The sequence below is a fragment of the Colias philodice genome, chromosome 6 (genome assembly GCF_061535455.1).
Source record: "Colias philodice isolate Cphi_HAF_F1 chromosome 6, ilColPhil1 Martin Lab GWU primary, whole genome shotgun sequence".
NCBI classification, from domain to species: Eukaryota; Metazoa; Arthropoda; class Insecta; order Lepidoptera; family Pieridae; genus Colias; species Colias philodice.
Window position 1 is genome coordinate 5,632,744 of NC_143091.1, and position 26,789 is coordinate 5,659,532.

A 26,789-nucleotide genomic window follows, 5' to 3' on the forward strand; every position below is an offset into this window, starting at 1 on the left:
TTGTTGTAAAGCTCTCGATATGTAAAGTTATACTATACCTACAAGAAAGTAATATTAAATTAAACAACATATTTTACTAATTTAATTTTTTTATTGTTGAATTAATAAATATGACGTTATTGTTATCATACATTTTATGTTAACAATAAACAGACAACAAAGGGAACGTGTTAGATTTAACATATTTAATATTTTAAAATGCAGTTTCTACAAATACATTAACTTGTACAAATTATAATTGTACTATACAAAATACCAAAAAATATATACCTCCCGATATTTTCAATTGAAGCAACGAATATCATACTCTTTAACTTGCCTTTTGAATGTATCTACAGCTTATCGTAATATTATCGGGGCTGAAAACAAATAATGTAATCGGAACCTTTTTAAGGACTAAGTAGAGGCGTAGCTGTTACAGGAAAAGAATACGAAATGCGTAGCGTGATTACAAGTATGTATATAGGTACGCTTAACAATCAGATTAACAAAATAATTAAAAAGTCTTAGGTTTATAGAAACAAAAATGAGAGTCTCCAATTTAAATTTTAGATTTCACGAATGACATAATAAATTAAAAATAAATTATTATTTTATTAAAAACAACATAAAAGTTAATATTTATTACGATGATTGCAAATTTATTTCTCTCGTCACCTGAAAAAAATGCAGAATATTTGCTCTGTACTAGCTAAGTCAATGATTGCAAAGAGTTGATAATATCAATGCAACGATGTACCTACACCTAGTACGTATACCAAGACATTTTGCATGTTAGTACCTATCTCCGAGTTATTACACATTCACCGGCTTTTTCAATAGAGCCGTGTGAGGCGAGGTCTCGCCGTTACCAATTCCAATATGTTCACCAAACGTCATATCGATAGGGTTGTGGCGCGAATTTTTCCCAAGCATTATCGCACCGTTTCGGAAAAGTAGTTACCGGTGCGCGATCGCATCCTCCTTTAGCGCATATTCAATGGAGCTCAGTTATGACCAAATACGTACCTACTCAATATACATGCTTTCTGGGTATATTGAATCATTATTGACTGATGAAATCGCAAATCGCGCCCACGAATCGTTTTTCTGCGAACATTTCTACATGTAAACGTATCGTGATTGCTCTTTGGGCAAATATTAGCATTTCTATGTGTATTTATGTGTTTATAATGACACCTGTTTGGTATGATGAATAGCTTGTCCATTTTTATACGTGGTTTACCACGTATAAATACTGAAACGGTGCCATAATGAAAAAAGAGTCAGAAAATTAAGTACAAAATAGTACTCAAAAGTAATTATTACTAGGAAGATTTTAGAAAAACTATATGCATTATAACGTAATCTGTAAATCATTCATGTAGATTTAGTTTTATGTATTATATTAATTATATTATATTAATTATATTTTTTTATTTATATTAATTATAGGACTTGTTTCCAGTAATATATGGAGGAATTAGCCTTTTAGAGGCGTTACAACATGAATAGCATTCAATCGTCGATTTACATGATTGGTATATTAATGCTGAGTCTCGATTCCAAATTAGCAGGTAACGTATTATAAATTGCTAATATTATAAATACTTAGATCAAAATAATTTTCACTTATAATACCACAAGAGCTTCAAAATTATCGGGTATTTTCCGATAGGTTCGTTGCAAACAAATGAAGGAGTCAAGTTTTTAGTCAAGGTTAAAAAATCACGAGCGCGAAGCGCGAGTGATTTTTCCTGAAAAACTTGACGACTTTATTTGTTTGCAGGGAACCTTGAGGGAAATGCCAGATAATTTTGAAGCTCGTGTGGTATTCGGGAGATTATTTTTCCGTCCCAAATGTCGGCCAATAATTTCACAATTGAATTGAACCTGTCAGTTTGACGTCAACGACCAGAGAAAATTTTCAAAAAATTATCAGTATAATACCATGTAGGTTGTACCACGTGACGTCGAATGGTGCAATTCTATTGGTCGATATTTGGGTGGGAAAAATAATCATATAAATTCCGAATGTATATCCATTCTAATGTAGAGATTACGTAGGTATGTGTGTTTGATAAATTGGGATGTAAATAAATTGTATAACATATTTTTGAAGGAACCAAAGTGTTTATCTATCATTTTTTTGGATTCCTTTGGTATACTTTGTTATTTAAAATTATAATGGATACTATTATAATTTTAAATAACAAATGATCATGTTCATAATATGTACTTTCTTCAAATGATAAATTATATTTAGCTACTTTAAGTGTGTCTTACTTATGTAATAAAAAATTATGTTTGTATCTTTAAGGAGAGGCATTTCAGCCTGAATTTGCAGAACCCATTGGCAATTTAACAGTACCAATAGGAAGGGATGCTACTTTTCGATGTCTTGTGCAAAACTTAGGTGGATATAGAGTAAGTTAAAGTTAGATAAATTTATTGTTTAAAAAAAATAATTATAGGTAAGATAAATTACGCGTGTATCTTGTTTTGAGTTAGTATAATTTATTTAAATTAAAACTTAGAAATACGGTGTCAAATTTTTTGGCTAAAATAATTTAAAAAATACTGCGATGAATAAAGATTGAAGCTTTAATCTAAATCATGTAAGTCCTTGATTTTACCGACTATCAAATTTTTTGATATCATCACCAATTTAATCACAAAAAACAAGATCCTTACATGCTTTTATTCCACAGGTAGGTTGGGTAAAAGCGGACACAAAGGCAATACAAGCGATACACGTCCACGTGATCACCAACAACCATAGAGTAGGAGTGTCCCATAACGGACAGACCGTATGGAATTTACACATTAGGAACGTCCAGGAGGACGACCGCGGTCAATACATGTGCCAGATCAATACCGACCCCATGAAAAGCCAGGTAAATTGACAATAGAAATATTGTATGTAATCTGTGTGTAAATCTGATTGGCGTTTGAGCGAGTAAGATTAATATTTAACATGCCTACGTTGAATAATCGGGTAAAAATTTTAACATCAAATAAAATTGTTACAATAAAAGAAATATTTTGTTGTTGTTGAACTAATGCTTTATTTGTTAGAGATACACGATATTATTAAAGGTCAATTAGAAGTTAGTGCACTCCATTCCATTTTTTCAATAAATGGTTCTTCTGATGTTTTATCGCTTTGATCTTCAACAACTTTCTTGCTCCTGCCATACCCTCTAATTCTTACTTGACGATACAGAAATTCTCTAGTCATTATTTCAGGAACAAACATTTTTCTACTCCTAAATAGTACTCTATCTTGTGGACCCCAATGTTCTGTTGGAAAGAATATTCCGAGTACATTAGAATTGTTATAATACTTTTTTATTTCGACGCACATACCAACCAATACGATAACAACATAAATACTGATCAATATAAAAGTCACCAGAAAATCAGTACGCATATGTATACTTTCAATAATATAAGTATTCGTATAGTCTTTTCTTAAAAATTTCCTTATTTTTATGAAGAGCATCAATAGAAGCAATATTGGATTAACAAGCCACAGAAATTTCCAAAAGCAGCTAGCTTTAACCCCTATCATGAAAATAATATCAATACTGTGTTTTTTATAGCCGTATATCCAATAAATTGCAACCGAAAAAAATAAACTACTCGTGATCTGAATAATTTCAGTAGCATCTGCAAGGGACCCAGTAAGATCGGAACAATAAAATGGACTTGAAAATATACACATGAATGCTAGCAACATAACTAAGCTCCAATTATAATAACCGCGAACGAATTCAAAATGAGTGTACAAAATTTCGTATAAAAACAATATTAACATCCATAAATTGACAAAAAGGCTAAAGAATATAGACAAAAACCACAAAAATCCCCATATTGATAAACTATTAAAATAACTTAAAATTTCTGATACAGAAGCAAATGGTGAAAAGAAAAGGCTTTCACCCATCTCCAGCACATTTTCTTCTTCTCCGTGATAATATGACATAGTTTTGATTCCACTGAAAATAATAAGTCCAAGCACGAGTGTTATAAAAACGGAAAATAGAGAAATAGTAACCGAAGTCATGGTAGCCGGACTGCGAAATGAAACATCACGAGACAAAAAACCAATAATTCCACATCCTGTTCCGCAAGAAAGAATACCCCGCGTGAACGTGTAAAAACAATGTTTGTAGTTGAATTCACTCCAGTTCATAGTTATTTTTGTCGCGTACCAAGTGCCGCTGGAGGACAATGCGACACAAAACAGAATGAACATCACAATACAAATATAAATTGCCAAAAATCTGACCACTATTTTCATACACTTATCTATTTTCAACGAGAGTATGAAGTAGGCGATGCCGAGTGTGCAACTCGCAATTATCAATTTCCAAACGTGAATGCAGTTTTTTCGTAACGTATTGTTATCACCAATCTCTCGATCGAAAAAACAACTGCTCGCAGTTTTCATGCCACAGTCATCGTCGAATAAGTTTTGAGCCTCCAGGCAATGTTGAAATATAGAGACATTTATTCGTTTTACCATGCACTTCATTCCACCAAATTCTTCACATGAAAACCAAGGCGGTGGATCTAAGGCTCCGTAAAAAGAGTATTCTAAATACCATGTAGTGAGGACCATCATATATATCATCTTGAGAATATCCAAATATATCATGCCGTAGCTGACACTTCGAAATAGAGGAAAGAAATCCCACATTGTAATCACGTTACAATTTGTATATTGCGAAACACAAATCTCCGAATAAACCAGTGGAATACCCATTATAATAGCAGCAATCACATGAAAGATTGAATGAATATAGTAACCATTATGTGACATGTCAACAGGGGCAAACACTAGAGCCATTTCGTTCATCATCCACGCCCACAAAATGAATTTGTAAGTGCTGTAACATTTCCACCGACTTTTAATTTCCGGACAATACTTGGCATTCATCTGAATGTGTAAAAACCACAAATTAAATTTTAATTTCTTGAATGAATTTCGAATATTCCATTCGAGCTTAGCCAACTAGATTATTTTTCAATTACAGAGTAAAAAATAAATTCTACTTATTTTATAGAGCACGTAATTGAATAACGTTGACAGTTAATAAACTGATAATAATTACCGTCGGATTCAATACAAACACCACTGAACGTATAATTGAAAATAAAGTAGCGATTACAGTGAGCGTAGGGGGATAAAGTGAATTAAACTACAGCAAGCGGCAAGCGACCGTCGCAGCGGGTAATGATTCGTGTATAGTTCTCCTAAATTATTGCACTGCGTTGTAATTTATACCCGGGTCTGATAACGGCATAAATTCTCGCTGCCGACAGTGCAGCTGCAGGCTTCGACGGCGACGTCGACGCGGCATGACGCCACTTGATGCAATGTGTTTCAAAAAGTATTCCAAATGGACTGTACTAATTTATGGCCATTGTCTTGATGGGCTTGTTTACTCACCCTTCGATTGAGATACATCACCCCGTGGAGCTATTATTAATTTGATCAGCTACTTTCTCTTAAATATAAGCTACTCTCTTGGTTTAAAAGGAAATAGTAAGAATAATAGTAAGTTCTAAATAGTATTTTATTAGTGCACGCGGTCTATTTATTGTATTTAATTAATCTTCTCATTACTTTTAGATGGGTTACTTGGAAGTAGTGGTTCCACCGGATTTTATAGCAGAGGAGACATCGGGAGACATAATGGTGCCTGAAGGTGGAACAGCTAAGCTATCTTGCAGGGCTCGAGGACAGCCTGCACCTCGCGTCATGTGGAGAAGAGAAGATGGTTCTGATGTTGTTATTCGTCACACAAATGGTAGTAAAAGCAAAGGTAAGGAAATGTTAAATACCGCGTTAATAGGCTATTTAACAAAAAAAAAATATTGACGGTCTAATAGGCTTAGAAATATTATATAATTAAAAATAATATATACGATAAACTTTTTAGCTCTAAGTTCACTTCATGTGGCTTTTCCTATTTTTACTAGAGATTGCACGTACACTTTATGTATAAAATTTACTAATGTTTTAACTTTCAAGCGCCACGGATGTATGTTTTATTACAATAACTTTGTTTTAGTGCCTGTGTATGAAGATGAAGTTCTGACACTTAATAAAATTTCACGGTCTGATATGGGGGCATATCTCTGCATCGCAAGCAATGGCGTGCCTCCATCTGTGAGTAAGAGAATTGTCGTGAAAGTTCACTGTAAGTATAATAAAATAAATGTATTAAAAGTTGAATTTAAGTCTCACTAAATCCCTCGTATTTGTAATATAATTTACTTGATATAGGTAGTTAAAACGTAAGCATAAATAAAACATAGGGGCAAATCGAATAAGTAAAATATGTTTTGAAGTAAAAGTGAATTTTTAATTCATTTTAAGCTCATAAAGTGTTTATTAATTCATTACAACGTCTATAAATGTGTGAACAATTATGATTTCAACATAAAGAAACAATTGTATTTTTAATATCAAACTGTCGTTGAACACGTTTTTCACAATAAACATCTGTGCTGAATTTTTAATACAGCTCTTATTCAAGTTATTTTTGACCTTAATTGACCGTAGAAAATTCGTTATACTAATAATTGTTGTTTATCTCGCTACTTTCAGAGGTTTCATGTTATTAATGGTTTTATTTACCGTCAGTTAGTAGTTGATTATAATTATTTTTCACTGCTTGGGCTGTTTTCGTCTTTGCTACTGAGGCAAAAAATTAATGGAGAGAATAGACTATTTGCTTCTCTCGTTTCTAAAGTGCGAAATAACAACATTAATCTTTCATTTTTAGCAGCTAACATTTTTGAGGTACCTAATGTTTTTGCAAAATTTTTATTTTCTTCACGATATATATGAGGCTTTTCATAGCGAAAGTAGACACTCCCCGGCCGTCTGTTACAACAATAATTGCCCATGTTTTTCATTTGTCAATCCAAATTCATGTCTTTATGATTAACGAAGAGATCGTTCAAAGCTCGAAACTGTAAACCTATTACTGTTAACTCGCATCAAGTACGATTACCATAGAACTAATGTATTAATGTCCCTTTAGTTCACCCGGTTATTCAAGTGCCAAACCAACTGGTAGGAGCACCCCTTGGTACTGACGTCACGCTCGAATGCTACGTGGAGTCTTCCCCGAAGTCCATCAACTACTGGGTTAGAGAATCAAGTAAGTGGATGATAAACCTTATACTTTTAACTTTAAATTTATAAAGCATTTGAATGCTATAAAACTTAATTTAAAACATTATGACTTTATGTAAAGATTTACAAACTTTAAATTTATATTCTTTTTTTCTTATAATCTCTATAAATCTTACTCTTATATCTCAATATTATAACCATTATGACCCATGACTTACATAAGTTAATTTAAATGAATAATGAAATTGTCAAATACATTATGCTAAACATTTTAAGAAAGCCCTTCTCGTGTCTAGAAGCTTTTAATTAATGTGAGCTTATTGTGCCTTTGGGAGAGCATCACTTGGTTGTCATGACAACGACCTCTATTATCACTGACTCCAGGTAATTGCAACTTTTAGTCCAGATAATAAAGATTCAGTATCCATTTACTTATGCGTCTTGTGTTATATTTAATTATGTTCGTGATAAAATGAATATCGATGCATTGTTAAACATCATTAAATTCGTATCAATAAACAATGAAAAATGTATCCCCCAAACGGCTCTGAGGTTTCGCACGTAATTTTGTATATATAGCGGTTTTTTGGATATGATAAATCGATGTATACTGGTTTTATTGTAGCCGAGAATCGTAGATAATTTAATTGAAAACATTTCTTATTCTTATAGATATAGCCAAGCATCTGTAAAAGTAGAAAGATAAATTATTTTAATTATTTAACGTGCCTTCATTTAATAAAAAATAATATATTCGGAATATTATCATTCCAGACGTAATTGTAGCTAATTATCACATATAATCCAGAGCTTTCTTAATTAAATTAATAAAATTCTTAAGATTCTTCAATTTACGCGGTCTGTTTGAAATTGGTGTAGTTTTTTGGCAAGCGTCGAACTTGGGCGGAGTTTAGCTTGCAAGTAATGAGATATTAGATTTAATTTACGGGTAAGAGGTTTAAGTCTTAAGAAAATTGACCTATTGTGGTAAAATAAGACAATGCTCGTTAGTTCCACTTCAGTGGACGTGGCGTTTACGACCTCTCTGTAGGGACCCAACAATGCTTTTATAATTTATATCTCTAGAATGCGCTATATACGCTCCTACATTTTATTATCTCAAAAGATTTTACTTTATGTTACTTACTGCGTTGGAGGTCACAATTAAACATTTTATGTGTTATTTTTAACTCGGTAGAAATCTGAGATAACAAGAATATTGCCTTGCCGTCAGTACATTAGCCAGCTATGAATACTTAAATGACGTGCTGAAAGCTAAAGCCAAGTTTCGCTGGCAGATCAAACATTTCGCTAACTATTCAGGCTTTTGATTCGCTAAGTTTCCGCTCAAGCAACTGGACCGAGCAACACGTTCACTATCGCAACTCTATCGTTTCACATTTAAGACACAGTTGTGTAACTGCAACTACTTACTGATAACCAGTGATTATAGATGCAAACTTTCTTATTTTTAAGAATAAGGTACAAACTAAATTGGTTTTTGTTAATGGATATGGTGCAGATGGTTTAGTGTAGGTATTACGAGTAATTTACTACATATATGGAATGGAAGAAAAGGACTGTTAATGAACTACTGATCTACTTTCGTATCGATGTTTTCCCAAACTTATCTGAGTTTTCCTAAAATTGTTTGTGATGCGTACATTTTTTTAAATTTATCTACTTATCCAATTCGAAATAAAATGCAATAAGTTGTAGAGCGTCAAAAAGTATATTACAGGCGTTGATATATTCACATATTACATTAGCATATGATGTTCCAATGAAATGTAGAACTATAAATTGCAGATAGTTCAATAATCAAGCGAGTCACGGAAGCTTCGGTTCGTAATCTCGAGTGCATAAAACGAGAATGTGTTCCAATAACATTTTGAAGTAGAAAAGTTTACCACTGCGGAATCATAATAAAACTTCGGCAGATCCACTCTGAAATATCCATTAGCACCTATTCGAGCGTAAAATAAACCAACTAAAGTTACGTAATAAAATAATACATTTTCTCAAACATACATACTTTGGCCTCATAACAACGTATGTGTCAAGAAAATCTGTGCACGTAACCAGCCCCAAATCATTCTATTACTTATTCACGAAATTGTAATATTTCAGATGATATTGTATTTGTTACAAGTCCACACTGCTGTGGAGCTGAAAAATTGTGCAATATTTTGACACTTTTTACCTAATATTGTTTCATTAATTTTTAATTTGTATGCCTATAATATAATATTCAGATCTATTAAGTAGCATATTTTTGTTATAAATGAAGTAATATCATGCTAAAAAACGTTATATAGAAAAAACTGCAGATTACGGCTTACTTCATATTTCTTCGCATAGCCGACGGCGGTTTCAGAAAGTTCCCAGCTCAGCAGTTGTAGCGTAAAATTTACGGGTTAATTTTCAATTGTAGCAAGTTTACAGCTTATACTGATAAAAATGTGTATAAAAGAAAGAAACTAGCGGATGCGCCGCAATTTTAAAAAATAAATATGGCTCGAAAGAAAATGTGAGGCAATGTATTTCAGTGACAATACAAAATGACGGCACTTTAATGTAAAAGGTTAGTAGAGTGTTAGATCCTCAAGGGGTTCGTTAGCCGGTCAAGTGTGACGCATTATTTTAACGGCTAACAATTTGTGTGACGGTGGCGACAGAAAGGGTTGAATCAGGCTGCGGTTTTAATACGATCTACTTTAATATAGGAGAAGACGTTATTTTTCAAAGGAATCTTTGTGGTTTCTATCTATTAGAATTCAAATTATTTGTCTTAATCTGTAAACGTTTTCGGATAATCGAACCAAAATCCGAGATCTATGCATTCATCCTGAATATAAATTTAAAGTGCAAATTTTCTTCAAAAAATCTGTGTAGTTCGTGCCCGAAACGAGTACCAAGTTGGTATTGGTACAGTGCGATTCATAAAGCACGTACTTTAGTAGTATCAGTCTCGCACCTGATCTCTCGCCAATCGTGACGAATTTCTCTAAAGCAATAGTATTCGAGAATTTTTCTTTATTATCTTCAGCATATATAGTTAGGTACTATTTATGTCTCATAACATAACATAACAAATAAATATCAAAATTTTGCGAGTTAAGAAAAGCTCTGAAAATTTTGCATAAGCATACATTATACATAAACAGTCTAATCAATTATAATGCAACATTAAACACTTGACCGTAATTTGAAGCTTACTTCATTGAGAAGGTACCTAGCTTTTTCCGCCTATTTTGCCCTCTCTTTCCGTTGTATATATGCTATCTCTCTCGCACACCTCTCCACCAGGTGGCGGGGCGCACGATAATGTGCGGGCGCTGGATGTTTTTTCATTGGCGTCTAGCTTCCGCCGCGAGAAGGTTGTCTACAAGACTACAACCTTGGTGCTATTAAGTATTGCTTAAAGCAAGTGCTAAAAGTGTTAAAAAGTGTATCCCGTCGGATCGGTACAGTGAGTTATTTTTACATCTATTCTAATAATATTTTACTTAAAAATGAGTAAAAATCTTTAAAGTCAACGGTATAATCGTTGGACTTTATTTAAAATGCTGAGGTTTTTAATGAATCCTTCAGCAATAGTTTATTTTTCAATATGCTTAAATACTTAATAGCATGAAAAAAGATATTTAAAATTAACGATACAACCGTTACATTTTACTTGAAATAGTAACTTTTCTTTTGAAATATTTCATTATGCAATATGTACTAATTAATATTTGAATTTTTAAAACTGTGAGTAAAGCTATTTTAACGGTGTTACCGTTCGGCTTTACTCGAATCGTTAATATTACTTTTGTGATTATTTGATATTACTAGATATATCAAATACCCTCTCTTGTATATAGATATTTTTAATTATTTATTTCATTTTTAATAATGTGTTTTTATTACAAGGTTACAAGTGAATTTTTCTTGGAAAAATTACAATTAATACCTACTTAGTATGGATATGAGCCAACTCAAAGCTTTACAGGCATACAATCCATTGCTACGACTTTATTACATTGTCGTTATCGCTAGGAACGGTTCGGAATTCCTATAATAGTTTATTACTAAAAATTATCGAACGAGATGAGTCAGCTCCAAGAAGTCACGACATGTCAGAACATGTTGTGATATTATTTTATAAATCGTACGGGAGTTACAGCTCAACTGAATAATGATGGAATTCGCTCATGTATAGTAGATACGTACCATGAATGTACCACACATTCAAAACTATCCGTAGTCTATACGTGTCCTTTTATGAGTATTATTCTGATCCGTTTTTATGTGAAAATATACATATTACACACGGCTAATTTGATTGAAAATTACGTTTCCTATGTTTCAAATGATGCAACTTTTTTGTTTAAACGAGTAAGTACCAAAATTTTACAATTAAATTCTTTGGTTTACTGAACTTGTGCTGAAAGGGTTATCGTATAATAATTATCGAGATATCTTAATATAATTAATTAGATTTAGATACACTTATTTCAAAGGATTTACAATTCACTTCTAACGTTTTAGAATAATATTATAAACTTGTACACCTTGACAAAAAGTAAAAAATTGCGGGTGAGTGGAGATTATTTTGTTCAATTAAATATAACGTCCTACGACGGTATGGTTGCGTTCGTAAGGAATGTTAACGGATATAAAGCAACTAAATGTTACATCGATTGCATGAACAAAAATAAAAATGAATCGAAGTTCATTTTAAAATTTAGTGAATTGATTTGAATTATGAATTTATTAAATAGTTAGTTCTTTTTTATATAAACATAATAATTAATTACCATTGTCAAATCAATTCTTATTAATTCATCCTGGACAGTTGTCGCTAACATTGGAAAATAAGTTAAAGGACCTTGTTAATTGCTATATTATTTAAATGATTATTTACTGCTAATTTTATATTAGCACTAAGGTGTATTCTTGCTCGAAGCAGAATACATAAATGTGGCCACTACTCCTCGCAGGGGTTAGCCAGGTCAAATCCACCCTCGCAGGGTGTCTCTTAAGCATTTTTTGGCAGGCCTTACTTATTTCTAGTTACAAACATCCCTCGCGCAGCTGTCGCTCGCAGGGAAATGGTGCAAATATATATCGGCCCTCGCGGGGCTTTGATTACAACCGTCCCTCACGGAAAAGATGGTGCAAATATATATCAGCCCTCGCGGGGCTTTGATTACAACCGTCCCTCACGGAGAAATGGTGCAAATATATATCAGCCCTCGCGGGGCTTTGACTACAACAGTACCTCACGGAGACATGGTGCAAATATATATCAGCCCTCGCGGGGCTTTGATGGCGATTGGTGCAAATATACAAAGGATTGATCATTAAAATGATCATAGATATTTGCTTTCGTCAACGAGGACCCACGAAAGAAGTTTTGGATATGACCGTATCGGATCTTCACTCTTCTAAGGTAGGTAGAAAAAGGTTTTGAAATCTTCTTCACAGTGGGCAGTATAGTAATATGACCTAATAAATACAATAAAGGTTAGAGACGTCAAATAATGGGCGCATGAAATTGATACTTCGTATCCTAAAAGTTTACGCTTCAGGAATCAGGAAACCACCATTGGTTTACCAATTATGGAAATTGGAATTGAACAAATCGTATTTACCAATGTAAAGCCTATTCACAACAAAGGAAGGCGAGTCGGATCAAATATCATCTCGCAGATGATTTGTGGCGGTGGTTTCGAGGATTGTCACCAAGCCTTGTGTCAACGGTATGTGTGGTATCGTCATTCAATGGCACTAGCCGACCAATTTTCATATAAAAACATCGGAAGAGATTTTTTAATCGCAAAGCGATTGAATGTAACAAATGACGATTGATTCAAAATCAAATTTCAAATTTCAAACGATTGATTACGTATATTTGACCTCTCATAGGCCTATTTTAGTTGCCCGGTCTTGTAGGCAATTTATTTGACTCGTTTTTCAACCCATTTGACCTCATTATTGCACCCATGAGATTTTTCTTCAGGGCTCAAACAATAAATCGCTGAGGGATTAGGATAATCGTTTGTTAGACAAGTTTCTTGTCATCCCACCAGGATTATTATATTGTATAATAAAGTTATATACAACTATTTACGTAAAACGTTTAAGTACTCAACGAATACTGAGAATACTGACTGTTGAGTTACATAGGATAGAGGATAAATAACGGAAAGTCAATCTATCCAAACAAAAGCCTCTTATTATTAGATATTACTTGGAACCCCTACCCTAACGAGAAAGCTCTGCCAAATGACTGTTCATTTCTTTGCTTTGAGGGGGGGGGGGGGCAATAAATGAAATGCAGTAGGTACAGACTATACGGCTTTTAAAATATAAGTCTGGTAAGCGAACTAAACTTTGCTAGTTTAGTTCTTGCTATATCGCTGTCCGTGGCTGCCTCGCGTGTTTACGGATGAATAAAGTAATGTCCTGTCTTCGCATCCACAGCTAACTGTCCTATACTGTCATAATCTTAACACAGATTCATTGGACATAGCTCCCCACGAGCTCTGTTCTTCATTTTTGCACTCGCACAACTGTGGACAACACGAGAGCAATGCCTGCATTGGTAGCAGTTACAATCAAGGGCTAGCAAGGTAGGCTAGCCATATTACGGATGTTGGAACAACCGACTATATTTAGGGCAATTTTCTTTGTCCAGTGTAACGTTTAGACTGTCGTAGCATTCCTACGGAACAAAGATGGGATCAGATCTGCATCCTTAATGAAGTTAATCGAAAGGAGATACTTTCAGACGACGATAGTACTCAAAATCCACCATATTCCAGAGCATAATAATGCATAGTTAAGCTTATAATCTCTCTTGCCATTATCCTGCAGCAGAATTCCTTGGCGATAATTTGTTCTCGTAATGCTGGGGCCACACTAACGTCTAACGTCTAATGCCCTTTATCGCGATAATTATTCCGATAATTTTTAAGGCGTTAACTGGGTGGCTACACTTGAACGGTCAACGTGAATGCCGATTGTTGGCGATAAAAACGGCGTTAATTTTACTAAAATTCTAGCAAGATGGACGTAGTGTGACCGCTTCATTGCGTTAATTCTCGCGATAAAGCTATCGCCTCGCCAAACGGCAATGTTAATGCCGTTGTTAAATCATACTGGCTACACCTAAAGTTAACGTCCATTATCGCGTTAATTAATGGCATTTCCCGTTAGTGTGGCCCCAGCATTAGAACGAGCGAGGTTGTTACGATAATATGAGAAATCCTGTCAGTTAGAGACCTGAACGATGCGATAGAGTACCGCTATTTCAGTAGTAGTAGCACCTAGAAGGGTGAAGGTATTCTGGAAAGCGGAACTGAAGGCCCGGTCAGCAGCACCAGCCACCTAATAGACAGTGTTCAGTGCTGCACCACTATAATCTGCAAAATGACTCTGACGGTATGAAAATGTGGAGTACATTTTCAAAATATCAAATGATATAGTTGGAATAAAAATCCTATTTGCCTCCGTCTACCCAAAAGACGTACGGAGTAGCTAGTAGTAGTTGGTTGAATTATAATAAGTATAGTTAAAATCCTTTATTACTGACTGGATAAATTTGGCTCTTTTCCTATCTGACGTTCATATAGCTGTTGACTGCCTAGTGTTATGCACAAACACTATTATAAATAAGTCACGTTATGTAGTCCCGAGACTTTCGGTATATAAGTTCTGATGTAAATCATAATTATATCTTAAAACTGAATTGATTAAAAGTAACGTACTTAGCTGTAGTAATTGCAGTTTTGGGACACAGATAAGCTCTTTATCATTTTAGTCTCTTGGGTTCAGTATATTTGTTTCCAGTACAGAGTTTATGACCTATCAGTTTTAAATAAATAATTCATGCATTGTACTGAAAGTACCAGCCATGTTTAGATTATGATTGCGACGTTGGCTCTAAACATTAAAAGATACCGCACGGTTTAGTTGGATGTTAAAAATCTGTTTTATAATTTAAACCATTTACCTGTTTTGTTATTTTAATGCCTTATTCAAGGGGTGACCTTTTAAATTTACTTCTGACCCCAAAAGTAAGGACCAAGGTCTCTTCTTGTCCGCTTGTAGCAGGTTGGGTTAAAACTGTGTGAGTTGAGACATTTGGTAATTCTATGTTAAGATGATTCAATGATGCTTCTGCAGAGTTCTAATTGAATAAATAAAGGTTTGAGTTTGAGGTATTTTTGCCTCGTCGGGATCAGCTGTTGCTTCATTTTGTAAGTAACATCTAAATGCGTAATTGAAAGTCGTTACTGGCGCTTTCGCAGATTTACGCTAAAGATAGTGGAAATTGTAGTAACTTTAACTTTTCAAAAAGGTTAACTAAGGTACGCTTGAACCAATCTCATAAGTTCTAATACTTTTAATCATTATGATTAACTTTTTGGTTCTTATTTGATTAACTTTTCATCTGGGATTGTTAATATATTATATAAAATAAAAATTTGTGTGATTTATTAGTAGGTATACTATCTGCACACCTTACTCTTTCAAATAAAGAAATAAGTAATTACTTATGTATTCAAATTCACATTGGCGTCACATTGTACACCAGGTGGGTAACAAACAGGTCTCAATGAAGTAAGCTTCAAATTACGGTCAAGTGTTTAATAGCTGTGTTTTACCTGAAAATAAAACACATATTAAATACTTACCTATATTTGAAGCTTACACTTAACGTCCACCTGTTGTGGATTTCGACTCAATGAAAAAACATCCAGCGCCCGCACATTATCGTGCGCCCCGCCACCTGGTGGAGAGGTGTGCGAGAGAGATAGCATATATACAACGGAAAGAGAGGGCAAAATAGGCGGAAAAAGCTAGGTACCTTCTCAATGAAGTAAGCTTCAAATATAGGTAAGTATTTAATATGTGTTTTATTTTCAGGTAAAACACAGCTATTTTAACGTTTACTTCAATCCCATTAAGATACAACTTATTCAACATAACATCACACGAAATATGACATTCTAGTACATTCGAAATGATCATTTCCCTTTATTCCATTACGTGGCACAGTTTACAAAACACTCGGGAGCTCGTTACAGTCATAACAACTTGAATGGCCGATACTCACCTCAAGGCTTGTTATTCACACCTACTAGAAAGTCCGCACAACACTTAGGAGACTGCAGTATTCTCTTCGTTTATCGTAGAATAATGTAGTATAAATGTTGTAACGCGAATTTATGAAACGTTCATTTTAAACAAAACCCCATTGTGTTTGAGTTTAATAATTTAATTTATAATTATATTTTAGAAAGTGTTTTATGATATCTATAGGGGTATATTACTTATTAATAAACATAACGTTTACCATACATTTTTTGACACAGTTAAACTATAAACCTTTCGATTAGATCTTAGTTCTTATCTATGATGTATCACTGTTGGTTCTCAATTGACTTTCAGCCTTTGATTTATCTTAATCTTAATATCTTAATACTATTATAAAGGCGAAAGTTTGTAAGTATGGATGTATGGATGTTTGTTACTCTTTCACGTAAAAACTACTAAACCGATTACCTACAATGAAATTTAGCACACATATAGAGGGTAACTTGGATTAACACATAGGATAGGTTTTATCCCGGAAATCCCACGAGAACGGGAACTATGCGGGTTTTCCTTTGAAAACGCGGGCGAAGCCGCGGGCGGAAATCTAGTTAGCAAATATATTTTGTGAGACTATAAAAAGGAACTAACGTAGCCTAATTAATATACGCCATCACATATTAATGATCAGCTGTAGCGTCGTATGCTAATTATTAAAACGCATTACCGCCGGAACTTGTTCAACATCATATCGTGATCATGAGCGTGTAGCTGGCCGTCGATCAAGCCTTTGTTTTCCCGGGAGTGAGGAGTGACTAGCGCTTTCACTCCCAAACAGTAAAGGGGCGAACCGAACAAGGTTGTCATTTTCGTTTGTCATCAATCTATGTTAGGACCTCTGACATGTAAGTGTTAATTAAGCAGCCCTCACTCGAGCGTAATTAAGAGTGTTACAGTGTTATTTTAGACATTAATTGAGATGAAATTTCTTGTTATTATGAAACGAGTGGCGGGAGCTTGTTAAGTAATTTCCTCCGAAGGTCATCGCTGCGCACGTCGTGAAGCCGGGAACATTGGAGAGTAAACAAACTGAAGTTTCGATCGAAATTAAGATTAGACAAAACATTTGCCGCTCTTATCGTTTCCTTTTAAAGTTCTGCGTCAGATAAGTTTTAACTTCAAATATGCTTTCATTGCAGATGTAGAACATTGTTCAATGAATTTAAGGCGTTTTTGAAAAGGTCTGGAATGCCTTTATATTAAGAGGGAATTGTTATTTTTAATGAAGTATATTTTATACTGTTGATGTGGCCGTGGTCGCGATAATTAAATAATTGACCTACCCAATTAGGCATGGTTAAAATAAACTTTCTCACATGTAATCAAATAGACATAAAATAAGGTAGAGTCATTTTTTTTATGCAATAGGGGGCAACAGAGCAGACGCGTCACCTGGTGGTAAGTGCTCCACGTCGCCCATATGTACGCACAGTGTCAGAGACATTGTGAGTATGTTGCCGGCCTTTCAAATAGGAATATGCTCTTTTCTTGAAGGTCCCCAGTTCATAGCCGTTTGGAAAAGCCGCATGAGGGAGTTTGTTCCAGATGTCTGTAGTGCGCGGGAAGAAAGATCTTTTAAAGCGCACAGTTGTAGATTGCCAACAGTCAAGGTGGTGAGGGTGGTATTGTTGACGATGTCGTGCTGTACGGTGATGGAACTCGGCGGCGGGTAATGTTCCAAACAACTCTTCAGAGCACTCCCCATAGTAAATGCGATAGAGAACGCATAAGGAAGCGACATCTCTTCGCAGCGCCAAAGTATCAAGCCGATCGGTGAGACTTGGCTCGTTAACAAGTCGTACAGCTCTCCTTTGAATACGGTCAAATGGAAGGAGGTATTGTTGGGGTGCCCCGGCCCAGATGTGGGAGCAGTATTCCATGTGCGGCCTGACAGCGCCTTATATAACTTGAGGCGATGGTGCGACGTGAAATACTGCCCCGCTCTACAGAGCACACCAAGTTTTTGTGAAGCCAACTTGGCTTTTCCTTCCAAGTGACAAGAAAACTGTACGTTACTCGAGATTTCGAGACCAAGTATTCCGATACTGGCTACGGCTGAGAGAGGAGTACCCTGAAAAGTAGGAGCTATGACGAAGGGGAGCTTTTTGGCGGTAAAGGCGCAAACCTGTGTCTTTTTGGGGTTAAATTGTTTAAATTTATTTTCAAATAAAAAAATAAATGAAAATATAAGATATCATATTGAAAATATATTTGGATTTAACTTTATTTTAGTCATTACTTATATAAAATATAAAAGTATTTCGTTTTAGAGCGGGGCATAAATACAAAAGATTCACAATAAAGATTCGAAATGAGTACAATGCGTTGTAACCGGAGCCCCGCTTTATCATTGGCGGACAACGGACACTAGAGCTTACCCAGCTCTGAGACGTACTGAATTGTTTCGACGAAACTAGCAAATTGCTACAGTTTAGGGTTTACATGAAAATGTTTCCTACATGTAGATTGTGGAGTTCGATTTGTAACAATATTAAATACTAACGAACCATTGTTTAGCTTCAATTTATCAGACTCTATTGAATCGGTTATAATATAGATAAATGTTCCTTATGGTTTATTTAATACAACATATTTTCGGCTCAATATTATGGTCTTTACGGTTAAAACGTTTTCCGTTTCAAACGTTTCTTCGGGGGTTAATCGACAGCCAATAATTAAATAATTATTTTCATCAAAATAGATTGTAATCAGGCACACTGTAATGTGGGTAACGTCTAGTTATTGTAGCTTTTTAATACGTGAAATACAAAGTTTCCAAAATAGCGAACCATAATGAATTACATAAAATAATGAAATATTTTAATGTGATATTAAATTTGACAGGTCACCAAACACGAGAGAATAATATTCATGTATCTTTATTATTATTTATGTTACGACTCTTTAAAATTCATTTCTTTTCATTTGGGGCGATTTTCATTAAAACGGATTATTTTGAAATTTTGGGAGTGGATGTAATATGATTGAAGGCTCTTTATTTATACCTCAAGCATTGATTGAGAATCGCAATTATATAGCTGCACATTAATTTCGATTTTTCTTTATTACTCACAACACACTAAGAAATATTAAAGCGGTAACGATAGTTGTGAATGAATGTTACCAATTTAAATAAAGACATTTCTCAGTTTTAGTGTAATACTAGCGGTCCGCCCTGGCTTCGCCCGTGGTACCTACATGTTTAAACTATCCTATCTCTCAAGTTGGATCGAACTACACATAGTGTGCGAATTTTATTATAATCGGTTATGTGGTTTAGGAGTCCATTGAGGACAAACATTATGACACGAGATTTATAGGGACAAGAAAAAGATGGCGCGTAACGGAAAAATTTCACGCGTAACGAAAAAATGTTACACTAAATTTTTTTCCAACCCCGATAAAGAAGTTTCACTTCAAAAATATTTTCTGGTGTTTGGGTAACTAACACGTATTTCTTCTTTACGAAGAATATTTTTGGCTTAATTATTATACACATCTCACAGCAACATTAAATGAAATATCCTAATTCCATTCTCTTTTACTTTTTCTACCCACTATAGAACAAGGATGTGTCAATTAACAATATTACTTCCATAAACAGATGAAATGGTGATACAATCAAGCAAGTACGAAGTGGTGAACACAATGCTCAGCTCGTTTGAGAGTCGCATGTCGCTGGTGGTCCGGCGGCTGACAGACGCAGACATTGGCGGCTATCGATGCATCGCCAAGAACTCGCTTGGAGAAGTCGATGGCAGCATACGTATCTATGGTATTGTGACTATTATGTGATTATGGAGTGTATTGAAATTTAGAGTATACTTAAAGTAGTACTGATATTTAAGCTCTTCGGTCATATTTTGTTTTGTTGTCTTTGGTATTGATTGTTGATTTGCCGTTGATTGTTGCCATTATATGTTTACATAAGGTTTACATTTACATATTATGTATCATCTAGACTCTAGATTGTAGCTCCTGATTCTTTATAGCATAGAATCTGTTTCTTAACTCTAATCCTATTTTCGTTTTGAAACACTTTTTGTATTCAATACACAATGTTGTTTGATTGTTATCGACAAAGCTAAAAATATAAAACACATTCTAGATTTTGTATGTGAATAAGGTTAAAATCATGGAGTTTTTTGTTCTTAAGAATGCAAAATGAAATAGAAATAAACTCGCAACTTTAGAAGTTCATTGGTTGCGAAGAAGCAGTATTAATAATTCTGTTCTTTGAATAAACTGTTTCAGTGATTTTAATATTTGATTGCTTCAAAATGAATCTTAGAAGTACATGAAAGCAATTATCGACTCGAAATGAAGCCAATTCACTCTTTGCTCTTATTCAACCATATTATGAAAAAGTGTTTGGCTACGCTAGGTGATTTATTCATGCGGTTTCTTAGATTTTTGAAGTGAAAACTTCTTTAGCGGCGTTGAGCACTTTTTCTGTAATGGGTGTAAAATCTTAAACTCGCGTCAGGACACGTGACCTGATAGAAAAAGCGTAAGACGGATACCATTCCAAAATATCAAACATGCTCAACGTTAATAATCAAGTTTTCACTTCTGCCGGCACTCCCGGAGTGCAACCCGTCTTTTTTTTAAGCTTTTATATCATGTTTCAATTCATATCGTAGTAAGTTACAATAAGTATCTAGTAAGTACCTATAAAAAACGTTCTCTATAGGTATAGCGTCTGAAAGTTATCAAAACAGTTTTTAACATAGAATTCATAGAACTCACAGTTTTCCGAGAAATGTGGTATTAGTTTCTAAAACTTTAACTAATCTAAATTCTCAATAGCTCTGTTATTTCTATTCGAATTGAGCTATACAAGCAAACACTAATTCCACAACAACGAGTGACCTAAATAGGCAATCGTGTGTAAATAAGGCATGCTTAAGATCCGATTCTGGCATTAACGTGTTTTGCTTTACCGAGTAAAGGACGGAAACAAATAGAATTGTTAATAGTTTTTGTACTACGCAGTTGGTGGACGGAATATTGCATATCTATTAACATAGTAATCTATTATATTAGTAATCTATAACACTTAAAGCAATGGCATCAATGTAAGAATCTATTATTGGCACATGATAACCTATTAGTTGACTATTTATTCGCGATTAATACATAGTATGCATAACTATGCATAACAAAGCTAAGTTTGATAATAATAATTTATCTGTTTACAAAATATGATAAATAAACACTCACGTATAATAGGTATGTAGGTTCGTACTTTGGAAATTTAAAAATTGTTTTTTTTTTTTAATTATTTATGGCTAGACGTTAGTTCTACAGATTATAATAAGCCACGTTACTCAAATTCATTCATTGTTGTACAACATTTATTACAAAACGTAAATTTAAATGGAAATTTTAAATTTAATTTTCCAGAATAAAATTGTGCTAATTTGTTCAAAAGCTTACAATTTTTATGTAAAAATTAAGACGCATTTTCAAAAGATTATTTTAAATTTGGAGAAATTATTAAATATGACCATAATACAGGAGGAGGAGGTTTATTATAATATCAAGCTTGATCGTGTTATCAATTAACTTCTAATTAATTGGATGTTCAACACCCATCTACGTGTGAACACGAATTTCTATCTAATACAAATTTGTACCAAACGCATATGAGCATTAATTAACAGCACGACTTCAAAATATAATTATCATTAATTTGAAACTTCATTGAGCTAAAATTTTAAATTTAACTTTTATCCTGGTTGCCTGGAAGAGATCATTACTAGGTGATAAGGCTGCTAGATACACTAAACTTTTTGTTACTTATATTTTTGTAATAAGTTTATATATTTTAGTAGGTACCTACCTAAGACCGTTTAGTTGTAATAAATAAATTAAATAAATTCATAACTTCTATTTTATTTATAATTTATAACTCTAATTCGCAGGAATAACACGACCACTTATTAAAAATACCAGCCCATCGAGCAGAAACGAGGACTTTTCGTCACCAATGGAGGGACCAGATAACCAATTCGGTTCAGCGGAGAGCTCTGATGATGAAGACGATCCCGAATCGGCCACGGAATTTTCAGATAAAATACAGATCACAACCCACAACTCCTTCTCCAAGAATAAAACCTTCTATTCAACAAACAATTTAGAAAAACAAAATGTCAGTAATAAAGTTCGGAAAGTAATTGCTAATTTAGAAGCAGTTAACAATTCTTCTCATTTTAAAACGGTCACTTATTGTTTATTTTTGTGTGTTACTATATCATTCCTGAAGTAAGTTTATAATAAAGTTAATTTTTTTATATTATGTACCTAATAGAAAATACTAAGATGTGTTCCGTTTTATACGCTTTAAACATTAAGAAAATATAAATACGATATAACAATTAAAAGTTTTCTTTTGAAACCTTAACTAGATAAACAAGTTACAACTTTATGGGTTTAAATTGTTTCAAAAACAGTGAACGTTACAATTATAAAATGTTAATAACATAGTCTTAAAATATAACTTACAACAAAGTATAAATTAGTTATACTTGAATATACAACATAGATAATCAAATTTAAAACATATGCGATGGTTAAACAGTAATCTATAAATTTTATTGTTGTTAAGAAATGACAAAGTTTTAAAGAACGATTTACCGGAATGCCTTGACATACGTCGACACATTCTGTTCCAGCAACAAATATAAAGCCACTACGCCAATAAAGTAAAAACAGCAAATAAATGCTTTATAGATCTGGAAAGTAAAACGCCTTTGTAATACACGTATTAAAAACAGAATCAATTATAGTTAGAAAATCGAGCATGTTATTGAATTTACTCCATAATATTTATCTAAATGTAATAAAATATTTATATCGATGTTAAATATTAGCGTAAATGTAAATATGTTTGATACCATACATAATACTGTGATATAAGTTTACTGTGTCAATAATGTTTTATTTATTTAGATTATTTAGTGAAATGTTCCACAAATACGAGTTCTCATTGAGAAATGATTTAGCTTTTTGGTAAATAAACCATAAATGTGATAAAGGATATTACATTAATAATATTAATGGTCATATAAAATACTTTTATTGTAAATATTTATCTAGTTTTATTTATTACATGTTTAAGGCCATTTATGATTATGATTTGAAAGTTAATAACATTGATGATGACTTAATTTATGTTCTAAAGACTAAATCTACATAACAGATAATATAATATAACTAACAGATTATAAAAACGTGTGTAAGCTAAATTAACCATGTCCTATTGCTTTTTGTAGTAAATATATTACATATTAATATAAGTTGTATTTATGTGTTGTATATATATTATATTGAACACTTAAAATGTCTTTCATTTACAGGAAACACAAGCCAACTATTTATTATAATTATGTTTAGAAAATGGGTCAGATTATATAAAAAACATTTCTGTTTTCGATGGAAATTCTCTATTCCCTACCATACCTTAATATTTATAATATTTCAAGAAATTAAAGAGCAAAATATGGAAGGATTGATGGCGTCCGTTAAAGCTTAATGTGGTGTATAATTTATTTCATATTTTATTCGTTTCTTTTTGTGATGATCTGTAATAAATCACATTTCTATTTAGCAGGGAAACGAACCACCGTACTTTATTATATCACCGTATTTAAGGCACAATTTACAAGAGTGTAACCTTGTAAAAATCCATTAATTATGTATAAAATAACGTATGTAATTATTAGGAAGAAAATTAAGTCTCGTTTAAAAATTAAAATCTATATAATATAATATAAGTCATGATAGAAGTGGCATATAAATGATATGCTTGTAAAATAAAATACGATCAATGCATTAACTGATCAAGTTTCCAATATTGGAAGCAAACGAGGGTAAGTAGGCAAGAAGTCGAATCGTAGCCACTTGGCTGTGGTTCCCAAGTTTCTGCGGAGGTAAGGCGGATTACGAAACATCTTCGCTCATCTTCATTATACGAACAAGTTCGGTTTAACACTTCTGAAGTACACGCATGTGCGCAATGTATGCAAATTTGTTTGCCGCTGTTCACAAACAAATACAAAACTTTTAAATTTATTCGTAATATATTCATATAGCTACTGCATTGTGTTTTACAAATTCAATGTAATTACGCAACGGGTTGTGTAATCTTTGGAGCGTCAGACAATGTTATCTTTGAAGATAAAATCAAATGTATAATAAAATCCATGAAAATAAATAAATGTGAAAAATAAAGCCTCATATTCGTACATGATTATGTAATTATTATATAAGAAAATGTATTAATAAAAATATTCCATACTAATCAGATTGTTTTGCATAGAGTCAAAATTTACATACAGTCTGCTTATATATCTTAGATTTTATTATTTGTTACACAGTACACGTAAGTATAATGAGATATCGACTCATTGTTATCATAAATTATTTGAAATACAATTACACAGAGAAATACAATTAAAAAAATATATTATTTTGGTTGTTTCACAGGGTAGCGTTTCGGTCAATTAAAACACGTCTGAATTCGTGACCATAAATTTTCCGTTTGTGAGTTTTTTACACAACTTTTCAACGAGGCATCCAGTTTTCTGTTTATTTACGAGCTTTGGCTAGCAGCATACGGTTAACTTTGTCAGTATTCATATTTTGTTGTTTTTGCAACTGTATATTCTAAGATAAAGTTAATTTAATATTAAAATCTAAGTCCATATTATGACTGTACACAAGATTTTTTATTTTGTATTTGTATCTGTAATGGCACAACTGCGAGAATGCTTGTCACCTAACCCATCCATCATTGCGTTAAAACTAAGGGAATAGGCGAAAATGTCGGAGAGAAAACAATGCCACAAGACACCGGAGATGTAACGAGAAAATAATCAATCTCCCAAGTCCACTTGGAAGCAATCAACGGTCTGTTATTGCGTCCGCCCAATCCGATAAAAGAGCCGATATATCAAAGACGTCCGCGGTTCAATTACTAGCCAATGCGCTATCTCTTGGACACAGAGATCTAAATGAAAGTGGCTGTTGCAGACCCGAGCGTGATTCTCACTGCATTTATTCTATAAATTTGAAATTTACAAAAACATATTGAGACTAGATACAAAAATAGCAATATCAGCCAATTTTCCTGTTCATCACGTTCAATCACGGATCGTGCTAAAAGGCCTTGAGTAATTAATAATTCGCCTTCAAATATATCGCTATATACGACCCGAAGAGTGCAAGCTTATCTAATTTTGTAGGTGTCGTATGTCGAATATATTAACGCAATTACCTGTTAAAAGCCCCATCTAGTGCCCCGGGCGTCACACTCAAAGCATTGCCATCTATATTGGATTTCTGTGTGTATATTTTGTGCTAAAATTTCATAGTCGTGACAGACAAATTTTACAATAAAAATACAATTCAGAACAACCAATTTTGAAACACTAGTTATAGTGTATTCTTGATTAACTCCCACATTTTATCAAGATTTTATTAAAATTAAACACTAGAAAGTTCACTCGCACATATTTTATCAAGATTTCATTAAAAATCCGGGCAGATTCTCTATTATAATTTAGTCATTTACTAGATTAAACCTTTTAATAAAGTTCCCGGCTTCAGAAACATTTAGTGTATAACGGCCAATTAGAACAGCTTGTACCTAATTTTCGCACACGTTACGAGAAATTAGGCAATTTGTTATATACCATTTTTGTATCGATCGATAGCTATTCTTTTATTTTGTTATTTATTCTTATCTACGTTGTTACCTACGTTCGTATATTTTAACTATTATCCTGTTATTATGATATTAATATGATGGAATTTTAATTGTATGATTTCAAGTTAAAATTTATTCGAGCACTTCGATTTGATTTACTAACTTTGTTATATCTTATGTAGAGTTAATTTTACATAGTGCTCAAATTTAAACTTAAAAAAACTCTAATTACTGTTTATATAAGCAATATCTTAATTCTATGAATATTACCAGAAAAAATAACAATCTACGCTTGCAATCAATTAGTTTTAAATAAACAAATGAAATTAAGTTGAAATATCGACAATATGCGTGAACTTATTCAATAACTGAAGCACGATGTTCGGTACAGTTCAATTATTCAAAATTGATTAAGTTTCCAACAATATTATTCTAGTTTGTGTCACAAAACAATCTAGTTTAACTGTATTCAACTGTTCAAGGCAAGTGCAGCTCATTGAGATAGAACTAATGCGAGGAATAGAGATCCTACTCCCCCTCTAACAAGCCACATGCGTATTTGCCCAAAATTGACAGCTGTTGTCTCCATATATTATATTTCAGCTTCCCAATCATGTACAGAACTACAAAATAGATAAGGCACTGTGCGGGTTTTCCTACTAAAATTTAGTATATTACCCGAAAATGATAGATATATGAACCATGTAGAGCCAAATGTATATAAGCGTGAAAAATAATCCTTATACCGCTTTTGAAAATCGGCTCACACAAAGGTCTTTGACAAAATATGAATTT

At 33.3% G+C, this 26,789-nt stretch overlaps 1 protein-coding gene across 1 annotated transcript in view; it reads left to right on the forward strand.

Annotated features, from left to right (window-relative positions):
- The window catches only part of LOC149487706 (lachesin-like), a 32,405-nt gene extending 9,372 nt beyond the window's left edge, over nucleotides 1-23,033 (forward strand). The window contains exons 2-9 of the mRNA XM_089696312.1: nucleotides 1,448-1,556; nucleotides 2,300-2,406; nucleotides 2,691-2,876; nucleotides 5,621-5,813; nucleotides 6,063-6,191; nucleotides 7,041-7,160; nucleotides 19,887-20,057; nucleotides 22,210-23,033. Coding sequence (XP_089552438.1) covers nucleotides 1,487-1,556; nucleotides 2,300-2,406; nucleotides 2,691-2,876; nucleotides 5,621-5,813; nucleotides 6,063-6,191; nucleotides 7,041-7,160; nucleotides 19,887-20,057; nucleotides 22,210-22,553 — 1,320 coding nt within the window. The 5' untranslated portion in view covers nucleotides 1,448-1,486 and the 3' untranslated portion in view covers nucleotides 22,554-23,033. The remainder of the gene's footprint in view (nucleotides 1-1,447; nucleotides 1,557-2,299; nucleotides 2,407-2,690; nucleotides 2,877-5,620; nucleotides 5,814-6,062; nucleotides 6,192-7,040; nucleotides 7,161-19,886; nucleotides 20,058-22,209) is intronic.
- The last annotated feature ends 3,756 nt before the right edge of the window (nucleotides 23,034-26,789 follow it).